Source organism: Paralichthys olivaceus, chromosome 7 (genome assembly GCF_024713975.1).
Source record: "Paralichthys olivaceus isolate ysfri-2021 chromosome 7, ASM2471397v2, whole genome shotgun sequence".
Taxonomy (NCBI): Eukaryota; Metazoa; Chordata; class Actinopteri; order Pleuronectiformes; family Paralichthyidae; genus Paralichthys; species Paralichthys olivaceus.
In genome coordinates this window covers 14,164,916-14,179,735 of record NC_091099.1, presented here as the reverse complement: position 1 = coordinate 14,179,735, position 14,820 = coordinate 14,164,916, and the positions used below count along the sequence as shown (strand labels likewise).

The window sequence follows — 14,820 nt, the reverse complement described above, 5'->3', positions numbered from 1 at the left end:
ACAGATTTAAAGTAACAGTAACAACACGATTGGCTATTTGATCACTATAAACATCCAACTGATTCAGCTGATTAGAGAAGGTGGAGAAGGTGTCATATAGAGGAAATCTTCTTGACTGAACTGACAGTGAGCTCGAGTAGAGAGAAATATTTTTACCTATTTGATGTGACTGTAAATGTTCCCAGTTATTTAAAAGCAAATATTATTCAGTAACTAAAACATAATATTCCTTTACTCTTACTCATGTTTTCATTATTCAAAAGAGAGAGATTAAATTCCAATGTTCACAAGAGTGAAGGGATATGCAAGTGACATGATATCTCTCTAGGCACATGATGGTATGGTATTGAGATCACATACACCATTTTTTTTCAAACTGCTTACATTAAATAAAACTATTAAAGCTTGATTTAGGCTGCTTGAAAGGAATATTTGTCACCATACAGTAACTGATTAAATCTACCCCAAACTTTACCTGTTCATAGATATTAGCACTGTACATATTATTTTCTCAAAGATCTCTGCTTTATTTCTTAAGAAATTCATAAAAAAGAGAAAGAAAATATTCTCTGGACATAAATCTGCTCCAAAGTCAATTTGGTTCCTCCTTGGCTCATTCTCCACTGTTCCATCAAGTTTCAAGAAAATTGGTTTAGCATTTTTTGTGAAATCCCTAACCCTGCCACTGTGGAAATGAAAGACGGTAATTACTTAAAAGCATAAAAACCTCTTATAATAGGTCGCTCCTTCTTCACTGGCTGCTCTGAACAAAGGGAACGGTTTCTCCTCCAGCTGTGATGATGAAGTCTGAATAGAGAGGGAGGTCACACTGACCCTGCAGCTGTTTATGACATAATAACAATAATAGAGCTGAATCTTCTTTCCAGTACAACATGTACTTATCTGTGGATTGTGTACAGAATGTCTTATCATCACCCTGAACATGCTTTAGTAAAACTAATTCTGCTGGAGGCCCCATGGTGGCTGAGGGGCCCTGAACAGTCATAATTATGTGGGAATTTTTGGTCATCTCAAGGTCTGTTTTGGACTTGCACCTAAAAATATTTCTGATCTTTTTGAGACCATATGTGCCTGATTCATCTGGCAAACGTCTTATTTTTACTTTGAAATGTCTCTTAAAGACACATTTTTATAGGTGTGTTTTCTCTTGGTTCTGATTTTATAATGTTTTATTTTGTTGTGATCTTGGAGACAGTGAGAATGAGGTAGACAGGATAATAGAAAATGCAACAGAATACAAATATATAAATAAATAAAATACAGAATTTTGACATAATATAAACCTTTCACTGAGGAAATAATATGTGAATCTATATATATACATGTGGAATAATATATAATATAATGTAACATGAGGTTGCTCTTAAACTATTTCCTATTTTTAACCGATTTTTCCTCATAAAGCACCTTGTATTATATAAAGAAAGTATTATTACTACATATGCACAATATTCACTGTGCTATATTCATTCTGTGCAATACAATGGTTCATGTGCAATCCATTCACTGTACATATTCTCACACTGCACATATTTGTCTTGTTTTTACACTGTATATATTAGTTTTTATTCCATTCATATTTTTATATTTTGTATATATCCTTACACTTAAGTATTAGTATCCTTGCACTTAAGTATTGCATGTTACTGACTGATGCCTATTTTGACTCTTGCTGGTGTAATATTGCAAATTTCCCCTTTGTGGGACTAATAGAAGATGATGTTATTTTATCTTATTTTATGTTATTTTATATTAATATTGACGAACGCTCAACTCAAAACCTTGAGGGATTCTTTAACTTGTTTAAATTACTTTTAAATGAGCCGCCTGCTTCACTTTAAATGCTTTGTAAGCCTCGGGCCCTGACACCCTGGAGCCAGTGTAACTTAACCCGGGGCAGAGAGGCAGGGCGCCGGCCTCCTCTGACCCCACCTCCTTCGTGTTCCTGTGGGCGACGAAACATCCGGCCCCTCTCCTGGATCTCTCCAGAAAGTTCTGCACCGTAGAGCGGCTATAAGAGCCGGCCATCTTCCCCCAGCAGCCTCACTGTGCACCGAGCGAGACAGAACCACCACAAGGTAAGTCTGTGCACTCATGTGTTAATGTGTACGGTCAGGCAGCTGTTAAAGGCTGGAGGTTCACTGTAGGAGAACATGTGCGGAAGGAATGAATGGTCCGTGAACGCCACATATCCTGCAGCTGTTGACGCGGTTTACATTTTTAACGTCACCTGTGTCGCATGGCAACACCAGCCAGCCGTCATTTCACATTTGACTGAAGAGCGATAGTGATTTGTTTTTTTCTTCTCTCTCGTGTGTTGGTTTGTTGTGGAAGGAGCGACCATGGTTCACGAAACCGGCTTCTACGACGTCCTGGGTGTCAGCCCCAAAGCTTCGGCAGATGAAATCAAGAAATCCTACAGGAAGCTGGCCCTGAAGTATCACCCCGACAAGAACCCCAGTGAGGGGGAGCGGGTGAGTGACGGACACACACGGAGCTGCCGCCACTGTCTAATTTTAAACCGCACGTCGAGCTCACTTGACTGCAGGAAGCTTCTGGACTCACTGAGGCCACCTCCTCTGTCTGTCTCTGACACTGTGTTCAATCAGGTCGATCGATACTGTGAAGTATCCTCGACCTGACTCATGAGATCAACCAATCAACCAATCAAATTTGATTTCTACAGCCCATATTCACAAACCACAATTTGTCTCATGGGGCTTAAAGGTCCAGTGTGTAAGTTTTAGGTGAAAGGGAACTATTGGCAGAAATTTAATGTAGAATAATCCTCATGATGTTTTCACTAGTTTGTTTCATCTAAATTGTTTTAATTGAGGGGACCCTCTCTACAGAGGCCGCCATTTACATTAGTCCAGACTGGACAAACTAAACACCTTTTGAGTTTTTATAACAACTGAAGGCTACCACAGATGTTTGGAAGGAGAGGGTGAGGTGAGGGGTGTTCAGCTGCACCCTCGATTACAACACTAGATATCACAAACTTCTACACACTGTACCTTTAAAGGGATAGTTCACCGAAAAATGACAATGCACACATTATCTACTCTCCACTAAGCCAATGGAGGGGTGGGCGATGTGTTTGAGTCCACAAAACTCTTCTGGAGTCTCAGGGGTAAACAGTGTAGCAGCCGAATCCAATACAATGGAAGTAACTGGGGGAGACCTTCGTCAAACGTATAAAGCAACAACAACAACAAAACATAACATGCCTCCATACTGTGGACCCCAACACTTCATCCACCAATTTCATTTCTGGGGGAACTATCCCTTTAAGTGATTGTTGGAATGCTGTTGCAGTGCAGGGCCAGTAGAGGGCTGCAACACTATTTGCATAGATGGGATTAGATAGAGTGGTGTGCAGAGTGCATATGACCTCAGCAAGGAGAGGCTGAACTTCAATGTTGGCCATGTTGTATGGTGGTTCTTGCAATAAAGCCAGTTTACTAGAAGTTAAAGTCTCTGCATCTGATCATTGATATCCGAGGATATCACAAATAGTTTGCCATTCTGTTTTTGTCTTTTTTTCCTGTGCTTCATGTTGGACGTCACAAACGCACTGGAAACAGACAAGCTCTCTCACATATTTCGATTCCATTACTGCCAATTGGACCTGTGTCTACTGCAGTCACCTGACCGGGGAGTGAATGCTGATTGCATCTATTGCCATGGCAGAAAAAAGTGAGGTGTTTGTTGGGCTTTGGCTTGTGGAAACTAGGTTTGATTGATGAGCTTGTAAAGAACTTCACATGTTACGCTGATACTTACACATTTCTTTTTGTTTTTAGGACTATTATCATAAACTATGCTAGCTAGAACAGCACTCAGTAGAGTGCATACCTTTGCCAAACCACATTTAAATTCACCAAATCAAATTTGTATATGGATCTGCACCAAACTGCACACTCTCTTAAATATCAGTCCTCTAAACAAGCCTGAATTTCACAGTAAAACTTAATGGGTTCTTCCCTGACCCATACTAGATCCTTCCACCAATTTTCGTGGTAATCCATCCTGTAGTTTTTGCGTAATCCAGCTAACTAATAAACAAACACCAGTGAAACATTACCTCCTTAGCGGAGGTTACCTCAGCGCTCTATCCCCAATTGCTTCTGCATAGACTGGATCCATATGCACAGCATTTGCATTCAGAATATTTTGGCTTAATTTCTGGACCGTGATAGGAAGTCGAGACGTGTCGTTAATTTTTCCATAATTCCATGTGAACAAAAAATAAACCTGAAAGATCCTATTTCAGGAATCATAAAACCATAATCATTCATTACCACTTATACTGAAGTATGTCAATTACTTATGAAATGAATGCAGTCTTTTTTCCAAAGTGACATAATGTTTTTTTTATTCCACAGTTCAAGCATATATCTCAAGCGTATGAGGTGCTGTCCGATCCAAAGAAGAGAGACTTGTATGACCGAGGTGGAGAACAAGCCATCAAAGAAGGAGGCATGGGCGGAGGAACATCGCCAATGGACATATTCGATATGTTCTTTGGAGGTGGGGGACGTATGCAGAGAGAGAGAAAAGGTAAGATTTCTATTGGCTACTTGCAGACTGTCTTTAACTTTTACCTATATACATTACTTTATTATACATCTATATATTGTATATTTTCCTACAGGGAAGAATGTTGTTCACCAGCTTAGTGTCACTCTAGAGGAATTGTACCTAGGTTCCACCAGGAAGCTTGGACTCCAGAAGAATGTCATTTGTGAAAAATGTGATGGTACGTATTGGTTTGTCGTTATCTAGTATCCAAACAAGTTTGTTCAGAAGTAACCAACTGTCATTATTCTTCATGGCAGGTTATGGTGGTAAGAAAGGTACCCTGGAGAAGTGCTCGAATTGCAAAGGAAGAGGAGTACAAATTAAGGTGCAACAGATTGGTCCGGGCATGATTCAGCAGATCCAAAGCATGTGTTCAGACTGCCAGGGACAGGGGGAGAAATTTAACTCCAAAGATCGCTGCAAGAACTGCAATGGACAGAAAGTTGAACGCAAGAAGAAAATTCTTGAAGTTCACATTGACAAAGGTTAATTTTCCTTCCATCTGACATGATTTAATTTCTTTTAAGAATTGTCTAGTTAGTATTACCTGCAAAGCAAATAACCGGAAGATAAATGTGTCTCGCAGGTATGAAAGATGGTCAGAGAATGACATTCCAGGGTGAAGGCGACCAGGAACCTGGACTGGAGCCAGGGGATGTGATCATTGTGCTGGATCAGAAGGAACACTCTGTTTTCCAGAGACAAGAGGAGGATTTGACAATGAAGATGACCATTAAACTTGTTGAGGCCCTGTGTGGTTTCAAGAATACCATTCAAACCTTAGACAATAGAACACTTGTCATCAGCTCAGAGCCAGGTAGATGATCAGCTGGACTCCAGTGATATTGTTGATTGTCTGATTTTTTTTTTTTTTTCCCTCAAATGGAATATTTCAGATTCATATTTCATTTAAATGTCTTTTTATCAACAGGTGATGTCATTAAGCACAATGACATCAAATGTGTTCCGAATGAGGGCATGCCAATTTACAAGGATCCCTTTGAAAGGGGAAAGCTTATTATTCAGTTCCAGGTAAGACACTGAAATGTTTAACCAGTGCTACACCAGACTCTGGATTAAAACATTTCTAAGGTTATATTGTTGGACAAAACATTCAGATCCGATAATTGTAATATAACCCCTCAGGTGGAGTTCCCCGAAAAAGACTGGCTTCCAAAGCACCTCATGTTCCAGCTGGAAAGACTGCTTCCTCCCAGGGAGGACGTGATGCTGACTGATGATGTGGAGGAGGTGGATCTCTGTGAGGTGGATGAGCGAACACAACAGAGAAACTACAGCAAGGAGGCTTTTGAGGAAGATGAGGAGGGTCCCAGAGGCGGAGTGCAATGTCAGACTCAGTGATTGTAGACCATGATACCATAGGTTGTAGGAACATGTGGCGTTTTGTTGTGATTGCTTTGGATGTTTGTTTTTTTAAAGTTATGATTTTAAGTTTAAAACCATAAGCAAACCATTTTTCTGCATTTTTCCTGTAACACAAAAATGCATCTGGGGTACTTGTATTTCCCATTTTATTTGTGTTCCCAACTTTATCAAAAGTGTATGTTGATGTTGTTATCTCAATCTCTTTTGTTGATATATGCTTCTGAAGAAAACAAACCCACAAAAGATTTATTTTCACTCAGAAGCTGAAAGGACCACTTGTATGCTTTCTGTGAAGGTAATTTCAGCCATGACAAACATTTATTATTTCTCAATAAAAAGTCCCAGAATCCCTTTAGGTCAATGTATTACATTTTTTTGGTATTAATTTACAGAAACCTTGATTCCATTTCTCACATACATTGACACAAATGAGCCCACATTGAGGGTTCACTCACATCTTGACCTTCGATGATAAGTACCTTGAGATAATGTATATTATAAGATCAAATTTAATTGAATTACACACTTGTTAGTGGAAATAGCTTGGATAGGAAAAGAGAGAGGCAGAAAGGTTGAAAGGAGCTGGATTGGGGAAAAAAAGACAATCGTGAGGAAAGATTTGTGTGTACCTACAAAGCCAGAGATGATGATAATAAACTTTAGTTATATAGCACTTTTTACAAAGTTTACAAAGTGCTTTCACAGCATTGCAAGAAAAGTAAATATAACAGAAATAACAATCAGCTGGATGCAATGTGACAAGGAGGCCAGACAACCATGTTTAGGTGGTTGTTAAAGAGGAGTGTTCAAATTAAATGGATAAAAATAGAGCTCCACCTGAGGATCTTCACTGTAAGCAATCATCAGGTCTCAGAGGGAGGTATATCTGTGTGTCATCCGTATAGCAGTGGAACGAGACGTTGTGCTGTTGGATGATTTGGCCAAGATCACTGGGTCACAGAGCTGGTGTGCACATTCAAACACATGGATTCAACAGCCATTTAGTTAGCCTATTGAGGTCACAATATGTGGGTGGATGGATGGATGGATGATTTTTCTGAAAAATAAACAATTAATTACCATGCATGCCATTACTTGACAAAATAATCAAATGTAAACAAAGTTGCTTTCATAAGCTATGCATCCAGTAAGTCAACAAAACATCTCAAGTCTTCATCAGGAAAAAAAAGAGACTGAACCCCAGATTGCTCGTTCTAATAGAGAGAGTGCACATAGATGCACTGTATGAATGTGTGTGAATGGGTGAATGTAAAACTGTATTGTAAAGCGCTTTGAGTGGTCATGACTAGAAAAAACCAATATAAACACAAACCATTTATCACCACCAAATGTTAGGGGCCATTTGGAACTATTAACATCAAAAACATTAAGTGAGTTAGGGTTCCAGGAATCCTAACCCTAACCCAGGAATGGGTCTTGGTTGAGATTCTTAAACATGTGTCTTTTGATGCTATGAAAATGAGGTGAAACATCTTTGTATTCAGGCTTATATACAACACCGCAGGTTATTCACATAAAGTTTAAAACAGTTAATAACACAATTTTTGTCTTACTTTACTGAAACATGAACATACACAGAGTTCCTTTTATGTTCACATATTTAGAGATCCATATCTTTGGTGATGTATGTTTCTGAAGAAACGATTTCTTTTCACTCAGAAGTTAAGAGGACAACTTACATGCTTTCTGTAAGGGTAATTTCAGCCATGACAAACATTTATTCCTCAATAAAAGTCCCAGAATGCCTTAGTTTTTATAACAGCTTTATTTATTAAGATCTCTCATTTCGTATTCTTAAAAACTGCTGGCAAGTTTAGAAACTCATCTTAAAAGTTGAACATTTGTACAGTGACAATCATTATTAAATGAACAACTACATTGTAATCAATGGAAAAATTTGATGTTTATCAACGCCATGGCAGAATTACAGACATGACTGATTAGGCAATCCCTTTTTAATGTTGCTTCCTCCTGAAAGAGCAACCTGTAAAACAAAAAAGAAAAGGAGTTAGAAAGTCTTCTAGTTTACAACACAGGGGTTATGTCAGCTATCTGGCTGTATACTTGTGACTTTTAACAAAGTAAACAGTTCTATCTTTACACTGGAATTAGGATGTTTTACCTTCTGTCAGTCTGGCCTTTCCTCCTTTTGGCTGGCACAACACAGTTGAGCATCCCACACATAGAACCACTGTCTGTGCATGGCTGAACACAGTGGTGATCTTGTAGCAGCCTGCGAAAAATATGGTGTTAAAACTGTGAACAATAGGTCAAACATATAAGTGCTAGGTAACAGGCCCCCTTTTAAGGATTGCAAGATACATCTGGGGGGTGCTAAGATTATAAATACCACACAAATTTGAACCCAGATTTAGTTAAGTTTCTTTTTCGTGAAACATTGGATAATTTTAACTCTTAGGGTCTTGCAATAATACACGTGAACCATCTGAGAGCCATTAAAACCGAGAAGTTTGCAAAAGCTGCTGGGCCCATTTTAGTTTGAAAACTCTGGGGCTGTGTTTTAGTATAGAAGGGCAGAACCTGAGATGTTTGGTAGATGGTCTTTTTGGTAAAAATGTAGCCTAGGCTTATTTCTCAGTCTCCTATCACATGAACCCTACCAGAGAGACAACTAGCATTATCCTTGGCTACCAGTGTAGACCACAACATTAATCAATTAATTTATTATAGGTGTTGCTGACCAAGTTGTCTTTGCTAACAGCCATTTGTCTGTGTTGTAAAATTCAGCATTTTACAATTATATAACTGCTTACACATTCTGCTGTGGTGATAATGTGTTTTTGTATACACTAGGTTTTGTTTTTTTTGACTTCTGCATCGGTTTCATGTTAGAAACGTCATCAACATCAGCTCCTCTGGACTTTGCTGACTTTATACAACAGAGGCAGTCGGAAAAAGTCCACAAAAAAAGTCTGGAGTTTCTCAGTCAGACATCTTCATTCCAGGGAATCTCTGGAGCTCAGATTAGTTCAGTCTGAAAACATTTTTTTGATAAGACCTGAATCTATTCTGCCGTTACTCACCTGGACACTTCACGTCCATAAAGTAGGAGTTAGGACTCTGAACAAGTCTTTTCTTCTTGTGCTGTCTTCTCTCATAGTCAATAGCAGGGTGGAGGAGGTCTTTGGCCAACTAAAATCAATGACAAATACAAATCAGGAGACATTTGACAGTTTTCAGGACATCCAGGCCCGGTTGGTCAGATAAAAGTACAACAGTGGTTTTTAGGGATTTGTAATACACCGAGTACTTTCGTCTGGTCTCACGTTATATGAAGACAAGTACATGTTCCTCTCGAGGTAAGTTGTCATTTGTTTTTCAAGATTCAAACAACATGGAAAAGAGCTGATATGAACTCATGTTGAAGCAATGAAGACACAGAGAGCCCACGCTGTACTTTTCCTTCTCCCAATATGAATATTGTTTGTAAAAAATATGAATCATCTGGTTCAAAAGCATGAGGGTCTTGCATAAAAGCTTCGGGTGAGAACTGCTTGTTGGCAATCTGTCGCACACACGTCTGATGCCGCTGTGTTTCAGCAAATAGCCGCCACCCTTGTCTCGCACAGCTCCGTTAGCTAACTTCACGTAGCCCCATGTGCTGCGGCTGCTACACGTCAACAACACAACTCCGAGGCTTCGCTAGGGGAGAAGACAACAGTGAACAACACAGACAGCCGACATCACTGCACAGGAACACACACACAAACACGGAGCTGGGTACTTTTCCAACTTACAGGCATTATGTCCGTGTTAGCTTTAGCTTTCCTGCATGTACGTGGGGCTGCTGGGCAGAGACACGGCGTGCAGCAGCGGGAGGAGGAGGGGACGTTCAATCTGCCCCAAAGTGTGTCTGAAAAACACTTTACTGTTTTATCAGACATCATGGAAAAGTCTGGCACCTTCCATGCCATGGTCTTTGTGTATGCCACAGAAATGTTAATGTGTGTGAACCTTTTCAAACTTTCTATTAAATAATTCTGTGCAATCTCTCTCTGCAGTGTTTGTTTGCAGCCACCTCACCTTATTAAAATACATGGAAGGCAAGGATAGACACATATAACTTTTAGTTCATGTGTAGTGGTTCAATAGAAGGAAAAAAGAGATAATATAATCAGGCTACATGTAGTCCTGGATCAGCTAATTTACTAAATCCAGCAATATATCACAGCAGCAAACAAGAAAGCACAACCTATAAATAACACACAAGGGAAGATAGAGGAACAAGAAAACACAATGGAAAAAAAAGAAATACCAATGGCAAAACAGAAACACAATAAAATACCATGACGAATTAGAAAACAAAATGATATTTAGGAAATCACAATGGTTAATACGAAAACACAACATTAAATAGGAAAACACAATGGTAAATAAGAAAACACTGGTAAATAGGAAAACACAACAATTCACAAAACACAAAGGCGTAAAAGAAAACACAATGGGGAAAAAAGGATGACACAATAGCAAGTTCCACAAAACAAGGACAATAAAGAAAACACCACAGCGAATTAAAAAACACAACCTTGCGTTTTGAGATTTGCTTTGTGTCATTTCCTTCCTGTTAAATAATGGAAAGTTTGCTAACTTCCTGATTTGTGTGAAAGGAATGTCGCTATGTTTTGGGTTCTGTTTATGTTTGTTTTCTTTTTATTTGCTGTTGAGATTTGAGCTGCGGGGGCCACCGTACCTCAAACTACACGTCCCACAATGCAAAGCGCGCGATGACGTGACGGCACCGGTCTGCCGCTCTGTCACACACAGACAGCTGAGGGGGGATCCCGCTGCTCGGCCTGTTTAACATCGGACACGTTGGACTTTATGCTGCGTTCAAATGGCGAAGACGTACGATTATCTGTTCAAGCTGCTGCTGATCGGAGACAGCGGAGTCGGCAAGACATGTCTGCTGTTCAGGTTCAGCGAGGACTCCTTCAACACCACCTTCATATCCACAATAGGTGAATACCCCTGCAGCCGCCCCCCGGGACACGTCTGCTGTAATGCATGCTCGTATTCACAGACTGCGCTGCTTTGCTGCTCTAATGAAGGTTGAATATATGCAGAGACAGCAACACATTTTCATACTCACACAGGCGTGCATCGTTAAATGAAGCATCCGAGTAAGACAATGGAAACTAGTGATGATCTGTCCTTGATGCTTCAGAGGCATCATCAGACCTAAATGTAGAATGAGATCAGAACTGTAGTCATGATGTTCAAACGTTGAAAACCTTATTAAAATGTAAAGCATTAAACACAGTTTTGATGTTGTTATATCCTCGTTAGTTCTGTTGCAGTTACATTTGCTGTGACATTATATCACGTCCTTCAGCAGGATGACATATAGGATGGATAATTTGACCGTTCACCATATCATGCAACTAATCGATGCAGCAAGCATCATCTCATGCAGCTGTGCCGTTTTTTAAATTCTATTACAGGAATAGACTTCAAAATCAGAACAATAGAGCTGGATGGGAAGAGAGTCAAACTTCAGATTTGGTAAGTGTCTTTGTAAAAGCCAGTGTGAGATGAATCTAGCTAATTTGATTACTGACAATGTTGATTTGATGCTTTCAGGGACACTGCAGGACAGGAGAGGTTCCGCACCATCACCACAGCTTACTACAGAGGTGCTATGGTAAGTGCTGCCTTCTTCATCACACCCCTCCTCACTGTGTGTCTACCAGACACATCAGGGTTCGGAAATTCTTTCTGAGGTTGTTTTTCTTCACAGGGTATCATGTTGGTCTATGACATCTGCAATGAGAAGTCCTTTGAAAACATTAAAAACTGGATCAGAAATATTGAGGAGGTGAGCTCTCACTTTAAAGCGGTCGTATGTACATTTTTGCTATGTATCAGTGTTACGGCCCCAGCCCATGTCTGTGTCCTGTCTGTGTATGGTGTGTATGCTGTGTGGGTGTGTCTTGCAGGTTGCTGATTGTTAGCCGGCTGGAGGTTCCTGTGCAGGGCTCCCTGATTGGCTTGCTGTTATAAACCCCCTGCCGTGGGCTGTCTTGCTCTCTCTCACTCATCCCTGAGATCTCCATCCTGCTGCATCTTTTGTTATGTTCTGCACCTGACAACATGCACCACACATACTACATCACACTCAAACACCCTCACACACTACTGACGCTCACTTTCACACTCCATCGCTCATTTCCGTTTATGTTAAATCAATAAAGCATATTGTAATTCGCTACATCACGCTGCCTTGTCTGTGTTGTTGCGGCCTCAGAGCCAGGCGTAACAAAGTTGGGGGCTCGTCCTGGATAAGTGCTGGGCGTTTAGTGGATTTTTTTTTTTTTGCCTTGTTGGTACGTATTTCGTCTTTGACGTTCTGAGTGAGCGCAGTAATTGGGTATTGTTGTCTGTGTAATTAGCGGCGCTTGTTGGATGTGATTGACTGATCTTGTGCGGCGTGTGACGTCGGGTTTGTGGGGTTCCCTTTGTGGGGATTCCCTAGGTGAACGGTGACGTGTTTCTCCCTTTGTGTGTTGGCGCGCATGCGTTTGTGAGTTGTGAGCAGGTGTGTTTTTCCTGGAGCCGGTTTTTATTCATTCATGCGGAACGGACTTTGGCGGAAGCGGAGAAAGGTGAGTGTCGGACAAGGTGTGTGTGCAGTGTTCTGTCGGAGTTTTTCCTGGTAAGTTTAGCGGCGTCTCTCCTTTGGGATTCGTCGGCGGGGGTTGTTAGTGTTGGGGTACGGTGGTTGAGAGCTTCCCTTTCCCCTTTTCCCATAACCTGCTCGGGAGCACTGTCCGTGGTTTCGGGGTGGTGACCAGTTTACTGGTGGCTGCTTTCGAACCAGCGGGCTCTAGGTGCATAAATACCCGCCGCTACGCCTCATGAAGACTAGGGGGGAGTTAGGTAGTTAGTTTCTGGTTAGGCAGATAACTAGCGGGGGAACTCCGACTGAAGGCGCACAGGTGGGTCTGACATTTTACTTTTTCTGTTTTTCTCGCAAGTGATTGAGATGGATGTAATAGTGAAGGCGTTTTTGGAGGAGCCGTCTGAGCAGTGGTTGGATGAGTGTTCTAGGGAGCAGTTGCTTAAAATAGTGGACTATTATGAGGTCGATGTAGGGGACAGACGTGTTAAGGAGACCATTCGGTCCAATTTGAAGGTGCATTTGTGTAAAATGAAGGTTTTGGGCACCGTGAAAGAAGCTGGTGCTTCTGTGTGTGATGACTCGGTTGCGAGTCTTGGTGTTGGTCTTGGGTTGTCCTTCGAGCAGCAAAAGGAGTTGCTGGAGTTGCGTCTGAAGTTTGAGGCAGAGAAGGAGCTTTCTTTGGAGAGGATTAAGCAGGAGACTGAGTTGGCGAAACTGGAGCTGCAGAGGCAACAGCTGCAGGTGGCTCGTGAGGACAGAGCAGCGGCTGGTTTGTTACCTGGTGGTCCCTCTGTGTCTGGGGGAAATGCGGTACGTGCTGATGCTGGTAATGATTTGAGTGATTTGAGGCTTGTGCCCAAATTTAATGAACGTGATCCAGAGACGTTTTTTCTAATGTTTGAGCGTCTGGGGGATGCACGGGGGTGGTCTGAGGCCACACGCGCATTGTTGTTGCAGTGTGTGATAACCGGCAGGGCCCAGGAGGCTTATTCGTCCTTGAGTAGCAGTGAGTGTGGGAATTACGCAACAGTAAAATCAGCTATTCTGAAGGCGTTTGAGCTTGTCCCTGAGGCTTATCGCCAGCGATTTAGGACTGGGAAGAGAGGTGAGAAGTCTCACATGGAGTTTGCACGTGACTTGTCCACTTATTTTGATCGCTGGTGTGTTGCTACAGATGTTGAGTCATATGATGGTCTGCGGGAGCTGGTTATTTTGGAGCAGTTCAAGAACTCGCTGTCGGAGCGCATTGCTACTTACATCAGTGAGCGCAAAGTTAAAACGACAGCTGAGGCCGCTGCCTTGGCCGATGATTATGTGCTGACGCACGGGGGGGATGCTCCTGTGGCTCGCGGTGGCGGGCACAGGGACGCTTTCTCCGGTGGCAGTGCTGGGTCGGGGCGCCCTGTAAGACCAACAGACCAGCAGAGGGACGAACGTGGTGCACGTGAGTCTAATAAAGTTTGTAATTATTGTCACAAACGGGGCCATTGGAGGCGTGATTGTTATGCGTTAAAGTCCAGGTTGAAGCACACTGAGTCCAGTTTTACCCCCAAGCCAGCAATGTTTGTTGCGCCGGTCTTGGAGGATTTGACGGCAGGTACTGAGGCGGGGCCTCAGGTAGCCGGTGTGGGGCTCAAGTCTTTTAAGCCGTTTATCAGTGACGGTGTTGTTTCCCTGGTAGGTAGTGACAAGAAAGTGCGCGTAAAGATACTGCGGGATACGGCTGCTTTCGATTCTTTTATTTTGACGTCAGTCTTACCGTTTTCAGATGAGACTTACACCGGCTCATTTATCCCTGTGCTTGGGATGGGATTGAAAGTTTTGCGCGTGCCTCAGCATAAAATGATGTTGTCTTGTGATCTTTTTCAGGGTGAAGTGGTGGTTGGTGTGCGCCCGGCTTTACCTCTGGATGGAATTGAAGTGATTCTGGGTAATGGCATATGCGGTAGCAAGGTTTGGGGGGATGTTCCCCCTCCTATTGTGGTTCCGGTTCCCCTCGTTAGCAGTGAACCTGATAAGAACGAGAGGGAGTTCCCTGATGTATTTACTGCATGCGCTGTGACGCGGGCAATGGCGCGCACGCAGGCGGATGGGAGTTCCGCAGAAGAAGTTGACAGTTCACTGCAGCATGATGTAAAATGTTCTGATGTACCTTGGTCTGTCTCTAA

At 41.9% G+C, this 14,820-nt stretch overlaps 3 protein-coding genes across 6 annotated transcripts in view; 2 read left to right on the top strand and 1 right to left on the bottom strand.

Annotated features, from left to right (window-relative positions):
- Positions 1 to 1,938: 1,938 nt before the first annotated feature.
- On the top strand, positions 1,939 to 6,346 carry dnaja (DnaJ heat shock protein family (Hsp40) member A). The gene is made up of 8 exons (XM_020079524.2): positions 1,939 to 2,099; positions 2,356 to 2,495; positions 4,410 to 4,584; positions 4,679 to 4,783; positions 4,863 to 5,090; positions 5,192 to 5,422; positions 5,537 to 5,637; positions 5,752 to 6,346. The coding sequence occupies exons 2-8, from the start codon at positions 2,364 to 2,366 to the stop codon at positions 5,965 to 5,967; spliced, it is 1,188 nt and encodes a 395-aa protein (XP_019935083.1). The 5' UTR covers positions 1,939 to 2,099; positions 2,356 to 2,363; the 3' UTR covers positions 5,968 to 6,346.
- Positions 6,347 to 7,758: 1,412 nt separating this feature from the next.
- rps27l (ribosomal protein S27 like) lies at positions 7,759 to 10,597 on the bottom strand. Of its 4 annotated transcripts, none has more exons than XM_069528982.1 (5): positions 10,559 to 10,597; positions 9,771 to 9,886; positions 9,057 to 9,165; positions 8,135 to 8,245; positions 7,759 to 7,996 (listed from the first exon to the last, which is right to left on the bottom strand). In XM_069528982.1, the coding sequence occupies exons 2-5, from the start codon at positions 9,774 to 9,776 to the stop codon at positions 7,968 to 7,970; spliced, it is 255 nt and encodes an 84-aa protein (XP_069385083.1). In that variant the 5' UTR covers positions 9,777 to 9,886; positions 10,559 to 10,597; the 3' UTR covers positions 7,759 to 7,967. The 4 variants fall into 4 exon arrangements, with proteins under 4 accessions (XP_069385083.1, XP_069385084.1, XP_019934580.2 ...); XM_069528983.1 differs by lacking the exon at positions 10,559 to 10,597 and adding an exon at positions 10,057 to 10,076; XM_020079021.2 differs by lacking the exon at positions 10,559 to 10,597 and having other exon boundaries at positions 9,771 to 9,905.
- Positions 10,598 to 10,735: 138 nt separating this feature from the next.
- The window catches only part of LOC109624398 (ras-related protein Rab-8B), a 9,338-nt gene continuing 5,253 nt past the window's right edge, over positions 10,736 to 14,820 (top strand). The window contains exons 1-4 of the mRNA XM_020079020.2: positions 10,736 to 10,991; positions 11,475 to 11,535; positions 11,614 to 11,674; positions 11,771 to 11,848. Coding sequence (XP_019934579.1) covers positions 10,868 to 10,991; positions 11,475 to 11,535; positions 11,614 to 11,674; positions 11,771 to 11,848 — 324 coding nt within the window. The 5' untranslated portion in view covers positions 10,736 to 10,867. The remainder of the gene's footprint in view (positions 10,992 to 11,474; positions 11,536 to 11,613; positions 11,675 to 11,770; positions 11,849 to 14,820) is intronic.

Excerpts from the sequence above, each read along its gene's own strand:
- dnaja (XM_020079524.2), top strand. The coding sequence starts at position 2,364 with ATGGTTCACGAAACCGGCTTCTACGACGTCCTGGGTGTCAGCCCCAAA. Across the intron at positions 4,784-4,862 it reads CATTTGTGAAAAATGTGATG|GTTATGGTGGTAAGAAAGGT; the intron begins GTACGTATTGGT and ends TCTTCATGGCAG. Across the intron at positions 5,638-5,751 it reads AGCTTATTATTCAGTTCCAG|GTGGAGTTCCCCGAAAAAGA; the intron begins GTAAGACACTGA and ends ATAACCCCTCAG.
- rps27l (XM_020079022.2), bottom strand. The coding sequence starts at position 9,344 with ATGACAACTTACCTCGAGAGGAACATGTACTTGTCTTCATATAAC. Across the intron at positions 8,246-9,056 it reads TATGGACGTGAAGTGTCCAG|GCTGCTACAAGATCACCACT; the intron begins GTGAGTAACGGC and ends TATTTTTCGCAG. Across the intron at positions 7,997-8,134 it reads AAAGGCCAGACTGACAGAAG|GTTGCTCTTTCAGGAGGAAG; the intron begins GTAAAACATCCT and ends TTTGTTTTACAG.